Source organism: Lemur catta, chromosome 7 (genome assembly GCF_020740605.2).
Source record: "Lemur catta isolate mLemCat1 chromosome 7, mLemCat1.pri, whole genome shotgun sequence".
Classification (NCBI taxonomy): Eukaryota; Metazoa; Chordata; class Mammalia; order Primates; family Lemuridae; genus Lemur; species Lemur catta.
In genome coordinates, this window is record NC_059134.1 from 15706190 (window position 1) to 15730442 (window position 24253).

Sequence of the window (24253 nt, forward strand, 5' to 3'; positions counted from 1 at the left end):
GACATCACTGTATGTAGAATTAGATTTATTTAAGTACAAAAATTAATAAATAAACTTTAAAATGAAATATGCCAAGGAAAAAAATGGAACAAGGAAGTAAGGCTAAAGGAAAGCAGAGCAGAGTGGATTAAAATTCAAAAAACTGGATTCCACTTTTGGCTCCAGCACCAAGTACATATGTGTCCACCACCGGCAGCCTACTGAATATTTGTGAGTCTCAAGTGTGTGTTGTATGAGGAGGCTGGATTAAGTGATTTTGTAGGCCCATACAAGATTAAACCTTCTATAATTATAGAAACTACTTTCATAAAATAATGCTTAGAATAGATGGGGTGGGTAAGCAGTGGAGAGAATAAATGTGCTTCAGAACAAGAGTTAAAAATTTTCTCTAAGTATAGGGGAGAAAGTACTGGCATTTGTCTCCCTCACTGAAAAACTAGTAAAAGAAACACTCTGATTAGCACTCTGATCCCCTTTAGCAATCATTTTCAAGATAAGATTTTTCTGCTCAAAGTTTTCTTCAGGGCAACTTTGACATCCTTATTTCTCAGACTATAGATTAAGGGGTTGAACATGGGCACCACGGCAGTGTAGAAAATTGAGGACACTTTTCCCTGATCAAGGGGTAAAACAGAAGGTGGTTTGAGGTACATAAAGGCTCCTGACCCAAAGAAAAGAGAAACCACAATTATATGGGAACTGCAGGTACTGAAGGCTTTGGATCTGCCTTCCATGGAGCTAATGTGGAGAATGCTGGAAAGAATGAAACCATATGAGATGAAAATGGTAACAATGGGCACCCCAATGCCAATGGTCACAACAATAAAGACCACCAGCAAATTTATGTAAGAGCTGTTGCAGGAGAGCTCAAGGAGGGGAATGATGTCACACATATAGTGATTGACAAGGTTGTCTGCACAAAAAGTCATAAACATTATGTTTCCCATATGGGCCACAGCCCCAAAAACCCCCATGCCATAAACACCTGACAGAAGGAGCAAACACACCTGGGGGGACATGGTGACCGTGTACACCAGTGGTTTACAGATGGCGACACAGCGGTCATACGCCATTGCTGATAGAATATAGGATTCAGAAAAGACAAAAAAACAGAAGAAAAAAAATTGAGTCATGCACCCTGCATAGGAAATGATGTTCTTCTTTAAAACAAAACTCATCAGCATTTTAGGGGTGAGAGTAGTGGAATAACTAAAATCTATGAAGGACAAGTTGAAGAGGAAGAAGTACATGGGAATATGGAGGTGAGAGTTCAGCCCAATCAGGGTTATCAAGCCCAGGTTCCCCACCACGGTGACCACATAGAAACCTAGAAACAGGAAGAAGAGGGGGACTTGGAGTTCGGGCTGGTCGGTTAAGCCTGAGAGGATAAACTCTGTCACAGAAGAGGAGTTCTCAGCAGCCATTCTCGTCCAGGAGGGTCTGCAAGGGAAAAAGAGAGAGTCACTGAAAGAGAAAGAGAGAGAGAGGCTATACACCATGAAAGTTAATGGAAGTTAAGGGGGTGGGAAGGAAAAGAAAGAAAAAAAAACATTACTGAGCACTAACTATGGGATAAGAATTATTCTAAATGCCATGGGGCATTACAACTACCCCATTCTATAGATGAGCACACTGGGCTAAGCAACTTGCACCAAGTTCCAAAGCTACCAACTTGCAGCAGCAGATGGACTCAGGCGGGCTGGCTCCCCTGGTTTGAGCTTTTAGCCACTCTGCAGCCAGTGAGGCAGGCAGGAACTCACCCCCTTCAGCTTGGAGCCACAGTGCTTTCTCTCCCGCTTCTCATCCATCTCTTTCAGGGCCCTGCTGAAGAGGTGATAGCTTGGAGCTCAGATCCCTCTGCTTCTGCTTCTACACCATGAAAATCAAAATGTCTAGTTTAATCTTGGTTCTCTTGCTGAGCTGAAAAATATGATCTCTGGTTGTGGCTTCGCTGGGAGGCCGCTGTCCTAGGGATGAGACAGCATCCTTTCCTAAAACCATAGGTAACAGGAGACGAAAGAGTTTCATTCTGGATTAGAGACCTCAGTGAGCTAGTTATAGAGGCTCTCTCAGGGCCACTGCCCAGACACCATCTTCCCTAAGGAAGAAGAAATGTTTGTTTACGCCCTTGATAATGCTTCCTGTGGCTTTTAATGACCTATTATTTCATTCAGGTTACATCTTTTTAAGCATGATTAAGAGCAAAGCACTGTGGAAAAAAATATTTTTCTACCTTGTATTGAGCACTTACTGTGTACTAAACACTATATCTGACCCAGCACCCTCATAGGGATAGCAAGGATCCAACAGCAATGTGCGAATGACTCATGTATTACCTACAACAACCCCTATAAATTATCCCTGTTAATCTCCACGTTAAAAGTGAGGAGCACACACAGCTACTAGATTCCAGAATCTTGAGTAAAACCTTGGTCTGTCCAGCTTCAAAATCCATGGTCTTAATCATTGGCTACACTACCTCCCTGTAAGTGATAATGAGTTTTCTGAAGCAGCATTTTTACTTACAAGGATCTCATGAGACTCTTGATATTGATGAAAACAAGTAATTGTAAAGGATGATAAAAAGTGTTAGAGCTAGGAAAGGTCAAATTAGGGGGAACTGGACTTCAGAGGAGGAGATTCATTATTTCACTCACATCCAATATACACCAAGAACGATTTGAACTTCTCCAGACTCAAAAATAAAGAAACCTTCTCTGATTTTCCTCCATTACCTGTTCATACAGTTTAAGGTTAGTGATTTAAAACAAATACTTGTCAGATTACTAATATCAACTTTTATCAGATCTGAAGGCCAGGGAACAGACCCTACAGTCACTATGTCAGATAATGGGGAATTGAAGAAAGATGAGAACAGAAATGACATTCCTTCAGCAAATATATATTGAGCATCTACTATGCCTGACAAACTCTTTTAAGTCCTGGTTATTATTCAGCGGGGGGAAGAAAACAGAAAACAAATTCCCACTCACGTGGAGTTTTCATTCAAGTGGAAGAAGGCAGAAAATGCATGAAAGAAGGAAAATATGTAACATGAAAAGTACTATGAAGAAAAGGAAAGCAAGGGAGGGGAAGAAAAGGAAAGCAAGGGAGGGGTAGAAAAGGCAGAGGTACAGATTTCAATTTTAAATAGAGTAATGTGACGTTTAAGCAATGCTCAGAAGAGACTTTAAAAGCAGTTGCTTGATAAGATCAATTACTCCACTAAAACACTGGACATTCATGGCTTAATGCAGCACCCTTCCAAGGCACCACATTTTCATCCCGCGCTTTAAATGCAATATCTTAAACCAAATTACTGGCTCTAACGGAGAAAATTCTGACCATAGTAACAGGATAGAGGGGCAAGAGACCTTGCTGAGAATTTAGACAATCACAAATTACATAATGTAGGTTATTGACTGAGACTGAGATGATGACTCATAAAGCTTTGTGTAGCAACCTGCATTCTACACTCCTCACCTTTTATATATTAAGGATAACAGATTTTATAGCCAAGAAATAAATCTCTATTTGGGGAAATTCAAGCTTCATTTAGCAGATTGGTTATATGTGTTTTGGTCAAAGTTCAGGGCTGGAGTACTCTTGGAGAATTTTCAAAATCATAACACAAGGCAGAAGTCCATCTTCTTCCAGGCAAGTCCAACTAAAACCACTGCATAGTGTATGTTCATGAGGACGTGCACATACCTTGGTGAGGGCTTGCTCACCGTCAGCTAAGTCTCAGCAATGATGACGTCTCAGTGGTCAATTTACACTCACAACTGTCCACGTCCAAGAGAAACGCTAATGGATCCCAAGTCCTATTCTAAATCCCAGTACACTCACTTAGGAAGTAGAAAAAAACAGTTCATCATCAAAAACTTAACATAAACCCTACAAGGCAAGCTATTCTTGAGTCCCAAGGGCAAAGAGGACCTCAGGGGTTCATTAAATGTTCACTTTTCTCTAGGAGCTTTAGAGGATTCTTGCATGCATGATGCAACACCAGAGAAAGTTCTTCTGAGGTTTTAGCACTTCAGAGATGGTTTCCATGGGAACCTCATTTCCAGTGCATCAGGGTTTTATTTCAAATGAACCAGGGCTTCTCTAAATCATTTTCACTGTTGACTTGCTCCAATATAAGCAGAGAGAAGCATAGAAATAAATATTCTTGATTAAGTTACTTTGATGCAAAATTGTCCTTTTTCCAAAACTTGAATCTGTGTGTAACAGCTTCCTTATTCTATTTATTGCTAACATTAAAACATATGTGAGACATAGATTATAACATACTTGTGTGGTAAATGCATGTACAATACAGTGTGTTTGTACATATGGCACATACATTAACCCTCAAATGTCTGGCAGACCATCAAACTGCTCACAAGTGGTGGGGAAGGCAGTACCTTTCACTCTACACAAGATAAACCCAAGGATAAGCCCCAATTTCAACAAAAAGTCAGAGAGTCTGTCAGAGAGAAAAGATGGCAACTGAAATGTTTTCATTTTAAATGACTTTGATTAGGCTGTAAGGATGGGGATAAAATTAAATTCATCTACCAGAAGTCATATGGTTTACATTATACTTAATGTTAATTGGTTTTTAATATGTGTATTTGGCATATTAAAATGCTAAGTAAAGGGATTCAAAAGAAAGGGTTGATTTCCTAAAGGGGTTTACAGTCTAACAGAGAAATCTCCTATTCTATCTCTTTATCCTCTTTACTCATATTTCATTTCAAAATTGTCAGTGCCCAGTTCTCAATCATCTGTGCCTCTTCTTTCTTACCTGTTTGGCCATCTCATCTCATGACTTTAAAAGCATTCTCTACATTGTTAGTTCCTGAATTTATTTTATCTTTCTGTTAATTATCTGCCCTGTGTATATGACATCTCTACTAAAATGTTACAGTAGGATGCTCTGTTGTCACCCTGAACTCAACAAGTACAAAGATTAACATATCTTCTTTGTCTCAAAAACAGACATCTGCCCAAACCTTCCTATTTTTATTGGAGAAAAAGTAGGGAGTAGTATTAATGTGGTACTAGAAGTCCTGGTTTGTTTGGAATGGTCTCATTTTACATCTATCCCAGAAAAATTATTAGTAGCAACCCCTTTCACTATGAAATATATCCCAATTAAATGGTAAGCTATATGTTCTCTGTATGTATTCAGAGCATCGACTCTGGGATCAAACCAACCTCTACAATTACTGGCTCTGCCACTTATTAGCGGTGTGGTCTTGGAAATTTTGCTTAACCTTTCTTGAGCTTCAAATTACTTACCTTAAAATGGGGGTAATAATCACACATGATGCAGTTTCTAGTACATAGAACATACAACACAGAAGGCATAAAAAGTATTAATGTTATTCTTCAAATCAATGTCCTTGGATGAAAGGGGTGTTTTAGACTTCAGTGGTTTACAGGGTCAGCTAAAACAGAGAGAGACTGAAGGCAGGAAGATCAATTAAGATTTCACAATGGCTGGGCATGGTGGCTCACGCCTGTGATTCTAGCACTCTGGGGGGCCAAGCCAGGAGGATTTCTTGAGCTCAGAAGTTCAAGACCAGCCTGAACAAGAGCGAGACCCCATCTCTACAAAACATAGAAAAATCAGCTGGGCGTGGTGGTGCTCACCTGTAGTCCCACCTACTTGGGAGGCTGAGGCAAGAGGATAGGTTGAGCCCAGGAGTCTGAGGTTGCAGTGAGCTATAATGATGCTACTGCACTCTACCCAGGGCGACAGAGTGAAACTCTGTCTCAAAAAAAAAAAAAAAAAAAAAGGAGAAGAAGAAGAAGGTTTCACAAACAGTAGAAATAGTAAAGTAAGAACAGTATCAAGAGATAACTTCATGAAAGAAAAGGATTTAATATCTCTATGTTTTGAAGAAGAGGGTCAAATCAAATCTTACTAAAATTTTGAGCCCAGGGAACTGTGAGTAGAATGGCAGAAATGAACAAATAAGGAGTGGGGAAGATAAGCAGCTGGCTTTTAGTCTAGATGATGAAATGCTGTCAAAAACTTTCAAAAGGAAATGATAAGTTAATAAAAACTGCCAATGAAAGATTAGAGCTAGGAAGAAAAGGAGTCAAAATACAAACTGGAGAATTGGCTAAATATAGGTGATCACAGAAGAAGGATGAATTGATATAAGCAGAATTATTTAAAGACAGAATAGTCAAGGGTTAAGAACTAAATCTGTCCCAAAATAACCACAATTAGAAAATGGGAGAAGAAAATTGACCAACAGAAATGTAAAAAAAAAAAACAAAAAAAACAAACAACCCCAATTGTAATAGCTGAGAGCAAGATTTGGGTACAAACAGACCTGGAATCAAATTCCAACTCTATATAATTCATTAGCCATGAGAATTTGAGAAAGTTACTTAACATCATTGAGACATGGTGTCCCTATCTGAAAACCAGGGCTAGTAATGCCACACTTGTAGATGTACATAAGGGTATAAAATTTGACTTTAGTAAATATTCATTTAGTAAATATGAAGGCAAAAAAAAAATTTCAACAGTGAGTATAACTGTGCATTCAAGGGAAAAAAAGAACTGAAATGACTTTAAATAAATTGTACTCTTGCACTCCAATTTTTTTCAATATTACTGTTTACCCACATTTTGATCTTAAATGTTTTGAAGAATTCAACGTTGAAGCCTTCTTAGCTTGGAATTTCCTTTGTGAAGCATTTTAAGAACAAATTCCATTTCTTTAATAGATTAAGAACTGTTCAGAGTTTCTATTTCCTCTTTTGTAAATTTTACTAATTTGTACCTTCCAAAGAATTTTCCAGTCCCACCAAGTTGTTGACTTTATTGGCATAAAGTTGTTCATAATATTCCTTTATTATTTTTTAATGTCTGTAGCATCTGCAGTGATTGACCCTCTTTCATCTTTGATATTATTATTTTTTGTTTTAGATCTTTTTCCTGATCAGCCTAGCTAAAATTTTATTTATTTTATTATGTCTTAAAAGGTTCCAATTCTGTTTTCATTGAATTTTCTCTATTAATTGTTGATGTTCTATTTCATTTACACTTCATCTTTGTGATTTCTTTCCTTCTTTGGTTCAGTTTGCTCTTCTATTTCTAGGCTTTTAGGTTAAGAATCATTGGTTATTGATTTTAAACTTTTCTTCTCTGAGCATTTAAAATTATAAATTTCTCTCCAAAAACTGCTTTAGCTAAATCATACAATGTTGAGCATTTTTTTTTTCATTTTTATTCAGTTAAAAAATATTTTCCAATTGCTGCCATGGTTTCTTTCTCAACAATTGGATTATTTAGAAGTGTGCAGTTAAATTTCCAAATATTTGGAGATTTTGCAAAGATCTGTTCTTAGTTTCTAATTTAATTCCACAGTAGTCAGAGAACATATTCTGTATGTTTTCAGTACTTCTAAATTTATTGAAACTTGTTTAATGTCCCAGCATATGGTCTATCTTGGTGAATTTTCCATGTGCACTTGAAAAAAATCTGTATTCTATTGTTGTTAAGATGTTCTATAAATGTCATTTTGTTCATGTAAGTTGATAATGTTATATAAGTCTTCTATGTCCATAATAATTTTTGGTCTACTTGTTCTATCAATTACTAAAAGAGGAGTGTTGAAATCTCACAACTTGGGTTGTGAATTTTTCTATATCTTTTTTCAATTCTGTCAATATTTGCTTTATGTATTTGAAGTTCTGTTATTAGTTGGGTAAACATTTAGAATTGTTATGTGTTTAAAATATCCCTAATGGTCTTTGTTAATATTCTAAGTGCTGAAGTTTACTGTGTCAGAAATTAATATAATTATTCCAGATTTCTTATGATTTAGTTCTTGTATGGTGGATTTTTTCCCATCCTTTAAAAAAAAAAAAAAACTGTCTTTATATTTAAAGCGTGATTTATTTAAACTGCATATAGTTAGGTTTTGACTTTTTTTTTATCCAGTGTAACTTTTTTTGTCTCTTAATTGGCATGTTTAGACTATTTATATTCAATGTAATTATTGAGTTAAGCCTACACTCTTGCTATTTGTTTTCTACTCATCCCATATGGTCTGGTCTTTGTTACTTTTTTCTCCTTTTTTCCTGCTGTCTTTTGGATTATTTGAATACTTTTTAGTATTCTCTTTCACCTCCTCTGTTGACTGATTAACTATATCTCATTTTATTGATGGTTGCTAATAGCATTGACAATATGCAACTTTATTTTATCAAAATTTAACTTGAAATAATATTTTAACATTCTATGCATGATATAAAGAACCTTAAAAGAGTACACTTCCATTTCCTTTTCTATCCTTTGTGCCATCCTTGTTACATATTTTATTTCACTCATGTTATAAACCCCATAATACGTGGTTCTAATTTTGCTTCAAACAACAAATTATATATTAAGGAATTTTTTAGATGAAATAAGCATTAGTGATTTATATTTAAGTTCCTTATGGTGATCATGAAAATGCATTTCTCAGATATACTACTTTAGGAAGTGTGAATGACTGATCACCCCTGCTATTGCACTTTGAAATCAATTATTACCACATTTGCATTAAAGCCATGCTTTCCACAGGTTACACCTAACCAATGACGGAAAGGAACAGAGATATTAAAGCAGGCCTATTCCTGCCAAATGTAAGACCTCTCCCCCATGGCATTTGGCTCAAGAATTCTCTGTCAGCCTTGCCATCAGCCTTGCCACTCTGATGGCTCTCCCAGCTTCTTTTAGCTCCCTCCCTATTTCCCTGACAGGTGTTACATATCTAATCGTGTCATGGCAACTGCTTCTCAGAGGACCTGGACCTCTTGTAACATGTGGTAACAACTGTAGTCCAACTAAAAATGCAGTAAGATAGTGACTAGAGACTGATTCTACTCGTTTTCTGGTGGGTGAGGAGATCACAATCCTGATTGACAGAGTTTGCATGGATAGTGCCTGTCACACAATGACTGCTCAATTGCTAAAGATTTCATTGGCTGTGACCTAGGAATATGTCCTTGAAGGGAGGAACACTGTTGTAGGTGCATTGATTAAAACCTTTGAAAATAATACCTTCAGAGACAAAAGAATTGACTGGTTAGTGCTAAGTTGCCTGGCAGACAGATAATGAAAGACCATTAGCCACTAGCCATTAACAGTTAATAGCTAAGCATGGGAGGCAGAGCATCTTTTTGATAACTTACAAAGAGGTCCTTATCTCTAGCCTGAGCACTAGGCTAAAGTCAAGTAGTTAAAGTCACAAAGCTCCAAAGATGTTTTCATATTCCCATTTTACAGATAATAAAGTCAGGGCACATATGACTTGCCCAAAGTCACATAGTAATAAATTAGCATATCAATCCCTCCTATGAAAGTCTTTTACCTCCAAATTTCAAAGCTCATCTTTCTATTACTTTACTATTTCATGCATTTTCCACCTTTTCTAGAGGACTTTGGGGACCTCAAAGGGAATTATAATAATGTGATTGAAACATTTTAGAAAAAGATATGTGTCAGGGAGCAAAATTTAACAGTAAATGCATAGAGGTTTGGGGGAATGAATCAGGAATGAGAGCTAAATCTGTCACAGCCATAAAAGACTATTATGCTGAGGTAGCAATTCTAGTCAAGACTTGAATCTTCAATCCAACCCCAAACAACAAAATGAAAACCTTCAATACATTTAAGTAAACTCAAACTAAATTCAACACCAATTAAATGGGTGGCCTGCCCTCATAGGTCTCCCTCTCCCCACCACACCTCATTAATTAGAGGGTGGTGTAAAGCCACAGGGCTCCACCTTCTTAAGATCAGCCTGGCACTAGCACCAGCTGAAGTTCCATCCACAATCAAGGTCAAGCTTACCTATAATTACCAGTATCCTGGCCCATAGCCTGGTAAGTTATTTAGAGAATCATCTTCTGCTCTTAGCACAGATCCTAAGACTGAACTACAGACACCCTCTGCTCAAAGCCAGCTGCCTGAAGCTGTCATGTCCTCACTCTGCCTCTCCTTGGCTTCCATCCTGATGGCTCTGCGTGACCAGACTCAGCAATATCATTCCACTTGCACATGCAATTGCAGAGCACATGCTCTTAAGTGCCCTGCTGCCTCACCATACATGCCCCACTCAAGGACCTGAGCCTGGAGTGGCCCGTGGAGTAGAAGGTCTAGTTTATAGCTATGGGCTTCCCCCTGTTGCTAACACCTCTGGCATTTTCCCAAGTTCTGCTCGAGTGAGTTGCTGCTGCCATTGCTTACTTTTGAATTGCAGCCAACAGTTGAAAAACCCATCTGAAACATGTACTTTGGAGACGAAAAAACAAGGGGCAAAAAATACATATGAGAAAGTTCAGCTGAAATTATTGTCATTTCCAGAATTTTTCAGTCAAAAACCTGGAAACAAGTTGTTTTTTTTTCCAACATGTTTGTTAGTTAGAGGGGCCCACAACAGAAACAGAGCCATGTGGTGAACCTGCTGCCTCACAACATTTTCTCTTTCATATAAATCCTATTCCATATTATAATCTTTTTTCACTGCCTAGTGATCCTTGGGTCTTTTCTTGAAATTAAAAGTGTCCTAAACTGGTAGTACACTGAGTGTGCTTTGACTAGACTAGTCCACAAGAGGAATCCACTCTTCAGTGCATGATGTGGGCTGTCCTATTAGGAAACTCCTGTCTTTCAGAGCTAGTTCTTTCCTCTTGGGTTGGTCAGCTTCCCCAGAAGGGAAATCCAATCTTTTCACTTAAGAAGCAAGGTAAGGCTACCCTGATGAAATCCACTTATCATTTTTTCCCTTATAATTTATGTTTAGGAAATCTTTGCCTAACATCACATTACAAAGAATTTCTAGAGGTTTATACTAGAAATTTAGAGCTTTGGCTCTTACATTTAGAATAATGATCAAATCTTAAGTTTATTTTGGCAAATGGTGTGAGATACAGGCTAAAGTTTTATTTTTGTCCATATATAGATTAAGCTATTACAGCACTATTTGTTAAAAACAGTATCTTTTTCTCACACTGAACTACCTTTGTATCATTGTCAACATCAATTGACCATGAAAATATGGATTAACTTTTGGACTCGGTCCTCTTCCATTGATCTATATATCTATCCTTAATTATTGTAGTTTTTTAGTAAGTCTTGAAATCAAGTTGTATCATTCCCCCAACTTTGTTCTTCCTCTTCAAAATTTTTTCACCTATACTAGGCCTTTTCATATAAATTTTTAAATAAGCTTGTCAGTTTTCTTTTTGAAAACAAAAGCCTGTTAAGATTGTAATTTGATTAATTTGGGGAGGGTTACCATCATAACAATATTGATTTTTGAGTCCATGAACTCTCCATTCATTCTTCTTTAATTTCCCTTGGCAATGTTTTTTTATAGACATCTTGAACATCTTTTGTTAAATTTATTACTTAGTGTTTTTAATATTATTATAATTGGAGTCGGTTTTTAATTTCATTTTCTAATTACTCATTCCTAATATATAGAAATACAACTGATTTTTACATATTACCTTAAATCCTTAAACTTTTCCCTATTACTTTTTTGTATATTCTTTAATATTTTTACATACATGATGTGATATATAAATAAAGATTATTTGTTGCTTTCTACTAGGTTTATTTCTGTTTCTTGCACTATTATACCAGCTATAACTTTAGCATAATGTTAAATACAAATGAGGAGCAGATATGCTTGTCTTATTCCTGATCTTAGCTAGAAAACAGCAAGCCTTTCAATATTGAATATGATGTCAGCTGTACATTTTTCAGATGCCTTGAATATAATGAGGATGTTTCCTTTTTGAGATTTTTGTATCATAAAAAAGCATTGAAATTTTACAAATGCATTTTCTCTATCCTTTGAAGATGTTATATAGTTTGTTCTCCTTTTTTCTATTAATATGGTGAATTATATTTTTGCTATTCAGATATTAAATCAAACATGCATTCCCAGGAGAAACTCTACTTTATCAGGATATACTATCTTTTTATATATTGTTGGATTCAATTTGCTAATGTTTTATTTTATGTTATTAAGGATTTTTTAATCTTTTTTTCACAAGGAATATTAATCTGTGTTTTCTTGTAATATCTTCATCAGATTTTGGATTCACGATGATAAAAGCCTCCTAGGGGGGTTGGGAAGTAGTCCCTTTCCTCTATTTTCTAAGACTGTGTGTAGAGTTGGAAGTATTTCTCCTTTAAGTGTGTGACAATTAACTTGTGAAACCAAGTTGGCCTCAAGTTTCTTTGTGGAAATATTTTAAATGAAAATTCAATTTCTTTAATAGTTACAGAGTTACTTATATTTCTAATTCTTCATGGGTCAGTCTTGGTAATTCGTGTCTTTCAAGAAATTTGTCCCTCCCATGTGTGCTGTCTAATTTAATGATACAATGTTGTTTATGATACTCCCCTTATGATTGTGTAATGTCTGTATGATCTTCAATGATGTCCCCTCTTTCATTCCTTATGTTGGTAATTTGTGTCTTCTCTATTATTTTTCTTGATTAGACTGGCTAAATGTTTATCAATTTATGTTGACCTCTTCAAAGTACAGCTTTTGGTTAAATTAATTTTTCTCTACTGGTTTTCTGGTTTCTATTTTATTGATTTATGCTCTTATCTTTATTATTTTCTTCTTTCTGCTTAGTTTGGGTTTCATTTCTACTCCTTTTTTGAATAATCCAAGATAGAAACTTAGATTATTTAATATCTTCTTTTCTATTATAAAATCAGCATTTAAGCTGCAAAATTTCATTTAAGCACGGCATTAGCTACCTCCCAAATTTTTATGTGTATTTTTTATGATCATTCAATTCTAAATAGTTTCCAGTCTCTCTGGTGAGATATTCTTTTGCCCAATAATTATTTAGAAATATATTGTTTACTTAACAACATTTGGGGAGTTATCTGTTTATTCCATTGTTACTGGTTTCTAATTTAATACCACTGTAATCAAAAAACATGCTCTGTATGATTTTAGCTTTCTAAATTTATTAAAATTTGTTTTATACCATAGAATATGGACTATTATGGTAAATGTACCATATGCACTTGAAAAAAAAACTATAATCTGCCCTTATTGGGTGTATGGTTCTCCAAATATCAGTGATGTCAAGGTGGTTGGTAGTGCTATTCAGACTGTGTATAAAATTGTTTATGTTTAATAAACACAAAAATAATCACCCACTCATCATTATGATACATTCTTCCTTAGTAATATATCTTTTAAAAATCTATTTCATCTGATACTAATATAGCCATTCCAACATTCTATGTTTCCAACATTCTATGTTTATTGTTTGCATTGCATATCTTTTTTCATTCATTTATTTCAACCTTTCTGTGTCTTTATAAAGTATGTCTCTTGTAGGCAGCATACAGTGTACAATACAGTAATGTTAACAGTTTTCATCTTGCAAAACTGAAACTCTCTACTCATTAAATGACAATTCCCCTTTTCTATCTCTCTCCATGCCCCAGCAATGGTTGTTCTACTTTCTGGAGTTTGACTACTTTAGGAACCTGAGATAAGTGGAATCATGCAATATCTGTCATTTTGTTACTAGCTTATTTCATTTAGCATAACGTCCTTAACTTTCTTCCATGTTGTAAAATATGGGTAGTAGTACTTTGGGGATTTTTTTCTGTGTATTATTTCATTATATTAATATACACCAATTTATTTCTTCATTTTATCTTATGATAATAATTATTTCTTATAAGAATAAGCCAGGTTATGCTGTTCTAATGGTAATAGAATAAATATAAACATGGCTTACATACATGCAGGTATGATTGAACATGTAAATCACTTCAAAATTTTCTGGGTAGATTTATAAAATAATGAAAATCATCAATGCATATCCAAATTAATTTGAATGTCTATTAAAGCTAACTACATTATTGTTAGTTAAATGCTTATTTAATGTACAATACACATGTATGTTTTAAGTGGTCAATATCATGATAGAGGTGTATTTTTCATGGGCCATGTAATTGCACCTATTGCCTACTGAGTTTCCTTAGATAATCAATTCAAGAAGTAGCTCATTGCTCATTTTACAAAATTAGAGATTAATTTTTATGTAAAATAATTATATGTTTTAGTATATGGTACAGTTTTGCTTTTTTAATATATTATTGGTCATATCGTTAATTTATTTTACTTTAAATTTTCACTCAGAAACTACATCCCAGGATATGTTACTATTATGTCATTTCTAAGAAAATATATTATCAAATTTATAACATACTAGGAACATACTGCTGTGACTCACAAAAAATAAATAGGTTAACAGCAGAGGGTGAAAGAGGGCATTACAGGCACAGGAACTCAAAAAAAAGCAAAATGAACAAATAAAAAAACTGAGACTCAGGAAAGCCCTGCATATTTGGGTGAAGGCAAGCGATATATGGGCTGAATCACTGAGTGTGTGGAAGGGCAAGAAGGAGGTGGTTGGAGTTGTTAAGAATGATAATCACTCACCCTCTCTTTGGACTCTCAGTAGAGGACAAAGAGAAATAAGACACAGGATCCTCACAGAAGGAAATCAAAATATCAGCTCTAATACTCATAAAGTTAACTGGAGGACACAGCTTAGATCTTCAGGCACAATGGGGCTTTCTAATTCCCTCATTGCTTTCCCCACATAAGTCTAATGAACCCAGGCACAAGGAGATAGGGACAACATCCAGCCTTCCCTACCAAGGGGGATGGGATACATGAAAGAGGATACAAATGCTTGCCCAGAGGACAGGCCAGCCCTGAAAGGAGAACTGCATGGACACTGGGCCATTCATCTGCAGTTCAGTCTCCCAGCTTCACCAGGGAGGAGTCACTGCTCTCCCTTAAGAAGGAGAAGAGCAGAGATATGGATAAAGAGGAAAGTTTCCTCCCATTCTTTACCTGCTGGGGCATGGAAGGTAGGTGCACATTTAAAAGGAATCATCTGCTTTGGACCAGAGAGAATTGGCCCATTTCAAAAGATGAGGAATCGTTTGCCCAAACCAGGTTTCTTCTTGTGAAAAACCGTGTAATTACTTAGCTCATGAAAGCACATAGTTGCAAGTCAAATTGTTGCTTCCAAAGTTCCATAAATATAGCTCAGAACAGTTTTACTGCTGAAATATTTATTTTTTCAAATTGTCTCAAAGATGTAACTATTATAAAAAATGTGAAGAGAGCAACCTCTCAAAGACTACTTCCTCTTCAGCCCAGATGTTTCCCTATACTGGGTGATGACCTTCCCTGCTGCTGGGGACCCAGGTCATTCTATGCAATCTCTCAGTAAATAAACAAAATGTAAGCTGTTTTAGAAGCCTGCTTTCCTATACCATAAGTAACTTCAAGAAGAAAAAGTGTAGATATTGTTCTGGAACAATTCACCAGCATTTCCTACTTGCAATAACATTCTTGAATTCAGAGGACAGGGCACTCCACTCTGCCATTATTTGTGTGAGGAAAGAGGAACACAGAGATAGCCAAAAGAGGTTCTAGAAAACTGATCCTACCGCCCACTGGGTAGGCCCTCTGGTGCATGAGCTGTCCAGAGAAGAACAAATCCATACAATATGGTTAGCCAGAGAGAATACGAACTATTTTCAAAGTATGTGTAGGCTGTATGGAAATCACAAGACATTGTGTAGCATCCAGGACTAGTAAAGGAGGCACCATTGCTCCCTGTAGGCTGGAGTGGTAAGGAGAGCTGTGCGGGAGGGGCCCTGGGCATGGCTGTGACTCCTGGAGGAAGGATGCAGCCCACAGCACTCCCACGGGGAGAGGCCAGAGGAATAAATATCATGCTCTCTCTTTCCCTGTGTTGCTTGCTAAGACAGAGGGCAAGACAGTCTGCTAATGCAGTCCATATCTGCCAGATTCCTGGGGGAGAGAGCAGGATGAGTAAGTGTCGAGAAAGCATTTGGATGGGCAAACAGAGGGTAATCAACATAGATGGAAACACACCCCACAAACGAGGCCCAAATCGATAGGAAGAGTAAAATGATAAAATGTAAGCCACACAAATATCTTGGGCTCATGGGACAGGAGGGCTAGGAACAGCAATAAGATGTCCAAGTCCTCTGGGAGGGTAGTGTCTGTTGCAAACTGCCACTTTTTGTCAGAAATGGAATAGGACCAGGGTAAGTGGGACAGAGTCCGTGGTTTCAGCTCTAAATGTCCAGGAAGAGCAAAGGCAGAGGAAGCCAGGATGTACTAACAGCAAAGCAGACCTCTTCGATTCCTAAGGGGAATCACTGATTTATAATTGGCAAAATCAAAATTTTATTCAACAGGTAGAGCATCAGGATAAACATAGATGTGCTCTGTTATGAATTTTGTTTGTGATCATGTATCAAGAGCAGAAAATATATCCAGAAGAAGAGAAGCTCAGGAGACAAAAGACAAATGACCAATTCAGATGCAATGTTTCTCTTCTCAACGGCACATCAGTAACATAGAAACACCTCACCTCTGCCAGGTGGGAGGTGTACCAGATGCCTGTCAGTTCTCCACCCACGTGCCCTTAGAACCTCTTCACATTTGGTGCACACGAGCTTCAAGTAAGCTTTCACAAACTCCCAACAGCTGACACCAACTTTTATTTGCCAGAGAGTTCCACGCAGGGTGCCAGAGCCTGTGTCCCCTGCTCAGGAGAGCCCCAGGAGCCTGGAAACTTATGTCCCCTGGAGCATTCGTGAATCCATGACTGACATGTGTCAGGGCATAACTACTTTGTAAGTCTGGCCCCTGCCCAGGACAATTCTGAGGCATGTCACTCAATGTCTTCAAAGACTCCATGCAGACTTGAGCCAAAGGTGCCCAGTATCAGAATTTGCCTGGCATTGCACACTTTCTCAGAGTTCCTCACACTCACTTCTGCATTCCTCTGCTGGATTTGCCTAGAATGCCTTCAGAGAAATCACTTTAACATGAATCTTCATCTTAGGCTCCTCTGGTAAACTCAATCCACAACTGAGGGGAAGGAAACCAATGAAGAATGTGGAGGAACATTGCACCCAGAGGAAAAGTGCTGAAAAAACCATTTGAGGAAAAATTTTAAAGCATCACTTTTTAGAAAGAAAATATTTAGAATTCGGAACATTATCATGAAAGAATTCAAAAACAAAATACATTTTACATATCAGAACTTCTTCAACTCACAGGAAAAATCTCAAGAGTTCTCATCTCGGGAAACTAGCTGTTGAGTAGCGAGTATAGCATGGCCGCCAGTTGGCTGCAGAAGACAATAGTGTATCCCAGTGGTTCTCAGAGGTTGGTTCCCAGGGCAACAGCAGAAGCATCACCTAGGAACTCCTTAGGAATAAAAATTCTTGAGTCCTACCCCAGACCTACTAAATCAGAAACTCTGTGAATGGAACCCAGAATCTGCCTTTTAGTAAGCCCTTCAAGTGATTCAGACACATACTTAAATTTGAGACCACTGGTGTAGCCCCTGGTCCCAGGAAGTGAACTGAGGTACATGCATTTACCTGATCTAAAGAAAAAGAAAGTTTTTGGGTTTGCCTCAGGAGAGAGAAAAGGAAGGATGGTGAAAAGGAGAATGTGTCAGAGATGAAGATGGTCAGTATCATGCTTATGACTACAAAATTCACCAGCTTGTGAAACAGGTGCTGAGAAAGGACAGTTTGATGAAAAGAGGTGTGCCCCCCACACAGTGCTTAATGATGCAGTGGTCACAGAAAGACAGACTGACCATTGCCTCTGGGTGGTCCGTGACGCCATCAATACCTACCCCAATAAAAACTAGCACAGCAGAGAACAGACTTGGGGGACACAGATCCCATAGTGACCCTAGGCCACAGGTATTAGAACAGAGTGATCACTAATAACAAAGCTGCAGAAGAAAAGAGGAGAATCTTGCACTTTAAATTACTGATGTTCCTCCCTGACATAGAGTTCATTATCATTTTAATTGAAATGACAGAGGTGGAGGTCTGAGAAGAACAAGCTGAAGACAAGCTCACCAGGATGTTGAGGAGAGAATTCAGCCAAGTTAAAGTGACCAGGCTCTAAAAATAAGGGGAGGAGTATAGGCTGGAGTTCTTGTCCATTTGTAAAACAAACAAAAATAAAGTAGTCCCTGTTGAGACATTCCCTCTGGGGAGTCATCTCTGCAGGTAGGAAAGAAGAACCTCTTTATAGATCAAAACAATTCCATGACTCTGAAATGAGAATTTCTGTCACTGTAACAGGAGAATGACTAGCATTAACTCAGGGACGATGAGCAATGCATGAATGCCTGTCTCTGCCTGTCTCTCTCTGCACTTATCTGTGCCCTTCTAAAGTGAGTACACTCCCGGGTTTGAAAAATGCTCTGATGCAGTCAGCTCCTCTGGGAGGCCAGCAATCCAGGCTGGGCTACATAAGGTGTGCACTGAGAAACCAGTACTCACAGCAAAGACAGGGAAACAGTATTTCAGACAGGTTCAGTAGCTGCCCAGGTTGCTTAGGGACTGTATCTTGTTTTTTTGTTTTTTTGTTTTTTTTGAGACAGAGTCTCGCTTTGTTGCCCAGGCTAGAATGAGTGCCGTGGCGTCAGCCTAGCTCACAGCAACCTCACACTCCTGGGCTTAAGCGATCCTACTGCCTCAGCCTCCTGAGTAGCTGGGACTACAGGCATGCGCCACTATGCCCAGCTAATTTTTTCTATATAGATTTTTAGTTGGCCAGATAATTTCTTTCTATTTTTAGTAGAGACGGGGTCTCGCTCTTGCTCAGGCTGGTCTCGAACTCCTGACCTCAAGCAATCCACCTGCCTCGGCCTCCCAGAGTGCTAGGATTACAGGCATGAGCCACCGTGCCCGGCCAGGGACTGTATCTTGAATCAGGAATGAGAAGTGGGAAGAGACCTAGAGACATCATGATCTCTGCCTCCATTGCTTCAGTCACCCTCACCCCAGAACCCAATTAGAGGAGGAAGCAGTTCCCAAAACACTCAGTTTTCAGGCCTCCATGTTAGGAAGAAGAACATAACGAGACACAGGATGCCACCATGCAACCACGATCCTTTGTTCAGCTTAGGGTCAGCAGTGCAGTCTTACAGCCCCTGTACTCCCACTTCCTAGAGGGAAGGTGACTGGGGTGGATGGGCGGGGGTGGAGGTGTTCTAAGTATATATACTTATCTTTTTCTGTTATGGCAGGAAAACTAAAGCCGACAGTATCCTAGAATCAACTCTGATCCAAACACCATGATTTCAAATCAAGTTTGCACCTGGCTGCTCCTCTCTAATCAAAGAAAGGAAACATCATCTGTCCATGGCACTAGGGCCATAAGATGACATTTGAAAGGGGATTTCTTTTACATATATATAGATCAGAGATCTGGCTGGAAACCCAAAGAAATTTCCCTTGGGTACTCTCTTAGGAGGAGTTTCTATAATAAACAAGAAAATGTAGTTTTTACAAATAGAACACACTTTGACTTCACTACAAAATTTTACTTCCCACAAGGACTTCTTATCACAGGAGTAGAAGGAGGAGCTCCTCTTTCCAGACCCCTGGGTAGGGTACAGGGTTGACTGTAAGTGGGAATGCCTGCACTGGCTCCCAGCAAGGGTGACAAATACTCAAGAACACAGTGTGTGCAGCCGGGCATGGTGGCTCATGCCTGTAATCCTAGCACTCTGGGAGGCCGAGGTGGGAGGATCGCTCAAGGTCAGGAGTTCGAGACCAGCCTGAGCAAGAGCGAGACCCTGTCTCTACTAAAAATAGAAAGAAATTAGCTGAAAAACTAAAAATATATAGAAAATATTAGCCAGGCATGGTGGCACATGCCTGTAGTCCCAGCTACTCAGGAGACTGAGGCAGGAGGATCACTTGAGCCCAGGAGTCTGAGGTTGCTGTGAGCTAGGCTGACGCCATGGCACTCTAGCCTGGGCAACAAAGTGAGACTCTGCCTCAAAAAACAAACAAACAAACAAAAAAGAACACAGTGTATGAGCCTGGCAATTGGGTAGGGTCCTAATATGCTCAACATGGCAAAGCCCCTCACCATATTACCTTCTTCAGTAAAATTATCTAGAAACTTTCAAAGTTAACAAAAGATTTTGTGTTATCAAATAACAATGAAATCTGCCCCAAAAGGGCTTAAAACCTGTGCATGAAGGAAAGAGAAGAAGTAAATGTCATATTACCATTGGCTCTGCGGAAGCAGTAATGTGCTGTGTAGAGACAGCAGGAAAGAATCACACATAACCATGGTGACATTTTTCTAAAAATACTTCACTCTTGGAGACAAGAATCAGTACATCTTCTCTATTATTTTGGCTAAGGCAGAAGTTCAGTATATGAATGATTCATACTTTTATTCAATAACTATTCCATAATTCCATAATTTCTACATTTGGAAAAGGCTATAAAAATTCAGTTATACCCAATTGCTATAAAAAGTTTCCTCCAAAACATGGTGTTAATTGAATGATGGTGCAATTTTTTCCTAGACTTTACCTTCTTAAATGATGCTACATATTTTTCCCATAAAAATGAAATGTGTTTAAAAATTGAGGTGGACATAACACTTTTAAATTCAGGTCAGAAAACCACTAACCCGCTCTCCATTTCTATAATTTTGTCACCTCAAGAATGTTATATAAATGGGATCATACAGAATTTAATCTTTAGAACTTTCATGCAGCATAATTGTCTTGCAATTTACCCAAATTGTTGTACATATCAATAATTTGTTCCTCTTTTGAGGGAGGTGTGGCTATAAAAAGGCAACAGGCAACAGGAGGGATCCTTATGGTGGTGAAACTGTTCTGTATCTTGACTGCGTCAATGCCAATACCCTGGTCGTGATATTGCAAGACATTACCTTTGAGAGAAACTAGGTAAAGGGTACATAGGATCTCTGTATTGTATTTTACAACTACACGTGAATCTGCAATTATATCAGAAAAAGTTTAATTAAAAATTAATTAATTAATTAATTAAGGTCAGACAGAGTGACCCCTTCCACCTGGTGGCATCATGTGTAACTAAATGTTAGGACAATAATCATGGCACATAAACAGGAGCTAAACCTGTGCCTCAAAGATGCCCTGAAAATCAGGCATAAAGTTCTAAATAGCATGGAAAAATTAGCTTTCGAAATACAAGTACATCTGGACCGAGATGTTACACTCTGACACTAGGGAACAAAGGGAAACATGGGTGAGAAACTATATATATAACGTACCAAAAAAAAAAAAAAATAGCCACTAGACTGTAAATGTGGAAAGGAAGACGCATTTCTCACTTTTCTTAATTTGGGGCAGAAAAAAGGAAAGAAGGAGTATCAAAGGGAATTTTTAAGAGTAAATCAGGCTAGTATATGTTTAGAGATAGAAAAGTCAGGAAAGATGAAGAGATTAGAGGTCTAAGAAAAATGAGGAGATTTTGAGGGAATAGATCCCAAAGAAGAAAAGAATTTGATGAAATTCAACATATACTCATGTTTTTAAAATACTCATTGAATCAGGGAATGATGGATAATTCCTTAAGATGGGAAAAGATATAAATTTCAGCCAAAAGCCACTAACTTAGTTTGAAAATACTGGAGTCAAAACCAGGATGCCTACAGTCTTTTTTTTTTCTTTTTTTTTGAGACAGAGTGTCACTTTTTTTGCCCTGGCTACAGTGAGTGCCGTGGCGTCAGCCTAGCTCACAGCAACCTCAAACTCCTGGGCTTAAGCGATCCTACTGCCTCAGCCTCCCGAGTAGCTGGGACTATAGGCATGCGCCACCATGCCCGGCTAATTTTTTCTATATATATTTTAGGTGACCAGCTAATTTGTTTCTATTTTTAGTAGAGATGGGATCTCGCTCTTGCTCAGGCTGGTCTTGAACTCCTGACCTCGAGCGATCCACCCGCCTCGGCCTCCCAGAGTGCTAGGATTACAGGCGTGAGCCACCACGTTCGGCCCCTGCAGTCTTCATCATTATTTAGCATATATTAAAGATACTGGAAAATACAATTTTAATGGGAAAGGAATGAGGCATAAGAATCAGAGGGAACAAGTATAACTATCTCTCTATATAGAAAACTTTTTATTACATATTTGTAAAAACTGAAAGAATCAATGGAAAACCCTCTACAAATAATAAGTTATGTTACAAAGTAGAAAATTAACATATAGTAATCAACAGAGTTCATTTATACAAATAATAATCAGATCTAATAAAAGATAAGACCCTCTTTACAGTAGACAAAATAAAATTCCCAAGTATTTTTATAAGAAATATGCATGAGGGTGGGGGGAGGGAATGGGTGTATACCTACATGATGAGCGCGTTGCACACCGTCTGGGGAATGGTCATATTTGAAGGCGCTGACTCAGGGAGGTGGGGGGTGGGGGGAGGGGATGGAGGTACGACTACATAGTGAGTGCCAGGCGCACTGTCTGGGGAATGGACACGCTTGAGGCTCTGACTCAGGGGGATGGGCGGGACATGGGAAATATATATGTAACCTGAGCTTTTATACCCCCATAATAAGCTGAAATTTAAAAAAAAAAGAAATATGCATAACATAGATGAGGAAAAATGTGAAACACTCTTAAAAGATACTCAAGTAGATCCCCCAAAATGGGCTCATATACCACGGTTCATGATTGGAAGCCTCATGATCCAAAGACATCAATTCTCCCTAAGTTTACTGGTAAATTTTAAGATGCAATCTTAAATGCATCTGTGCAGCAAATATGCCATCAGGATTTTTCCTGGAGCTAGACAGATTAATTATAAAGATTATGGTTAAACTTGAATAGTCAGCAAAACCCTAAAAAAGAAGAAAAATATGTGGGAAGTTACCCTCAAGATAGGAAAACATAACAAAGTTTCTATAGTTAAAGCAGTGTGGTATTGGCTTATGGATAAACTGATAGACCAATGGAACAGAATGGAAAAACACAGAAATAGCCCAACTGCCTTTGAAATTTAGTATGTGATAAAGGCAGGAGCTCAAATGTAGGGAAAAGAGGGTTTTGTTTTTTTTTTATAAACAGTGATAGAACAACTGGATAGCCATATGAAAAAGATAAAGTTGGATCCATTCCTCACATGATACATTGGTTTCTAAATAGATCAGACATCTAAATGTAAAAGAATGAAATCATACAAACATTATCAAAAAATGAATGAATTTCTTCATAACCTAAGAAGAGCTAAAACATTTCTAACTGTTATTAAAACATCAGAAACAATGAAAGATTAATAAATTTAATTTTAAAATAAATAATTTTACATGATATGTCAAAAGCCAAACCACAAATTGGGAAAAATGTGTGTAACTTACAGCTCAGACAAAAAAAAAAAACACAAACTAATATCCCTAATATACACCTCTAAAAATTTGAGACGATCAAAATCCCAACAGAAAAGTGGGGAAGAGGTGTGAAGTAATAGTCCATATGAGAATACCAATATTCACTAAATACATCCCCAATATTTCTCATAATAAGAGAAGTACAAAATAAAACAACATAAAAACTGTTTCTCAACTATCAGAAAATTTGAAAATTTTCAGAATATGCTATGTTGGAGAGACTCCCATTTATTACTAAGCAGAATTCAAATGTCTATTCTCCCCAGAAAGATCCACTGATTCAAGACAATCACAATCAAAATCTCAGAAATTTTTGTAGGAATTTACAAGCTAATTCTAAAAATTAATATGGAAATTCAAAGGACTTACAACAGCCAAAACAACTTTTTAAAAGGTGACTGAATGTAGAGGACTTACACTAACTGATTTCAAGAAGTATTTTAAAGCTATATTCTCAAAAAGGAGTGCAAAGGAAAAAAAGAAAGATAAAAAAAGAAAAGGAAAAATAAAACTATAGTAATCAAAACTGTGTGATATCAGCATCTGGATAAATAGATAGATGAAAGGAACAGAATAGAGAGAACAGAAACAGACATACACAAATAGGATCAATTAATGTTTAAGGTGAAAGGACAGCAACTAGAAAGCTATGCATAAAAGAAAACATAAAAACAACTTTGGCTGGGCAGAAGTTTTTTAATTTAATCAGGTCCCATTTATTCATTTATTTTTGTTGTTGCTGTGATTGCCTTAGGGGTTTTCTTCATAAATTCTTTGCCTAGACCAATGTCTGTCACGAAAATAAACAGACAGCCTACAAAATGGGAAAAAATTTTCGTATACTACACATCAGATAAAAGACTGATAACAAGAATCTATTTAGAACTCAGGAAAATCAGCAAGAAAAAAATCAAACAACCCTA

General features: G+C 37.5%; 1 protein-coding gene across 1 annotated transcript; it reads right to left on the reverse strand.

Annotated features, from left to right (window-relative positions):
- Positions 1-482: 482 nt before the first annotated feature.
- On the reverse strand, positions 483-1799 carry LOC123641177 (olfactory receptor 8B12-like). Its single transcript, XM_045555701.1, has 2 exons — positions 1761-1799; positions 483-1440 (listed from the first exon to the last, which is right to left on the reverse strand). Exon 2 carries the CDS (start codon positions 1422-1424, stop codon positions 489-491), a length of 936 nt encoding a protein of 311 aa, XP_045411657.1. The 5' UTR covers positions 1425-1440; positions 1761-1799; the 3' UTR covers positions 483-488.
- Between the last annotated feature and the right edge of the window lie 22454 nt (positions 1800-24253).

Bases quoted from the DNA above. Each gene is read 5' to 3' on its own strand.
- LOC123641177 (XM_045555701.1), bottom strand. From the start codon at position 1,424: ATGGCTGCTGAGAACTCCTCTTCTGTGACAGAGTTTATCCTCTCAGGC.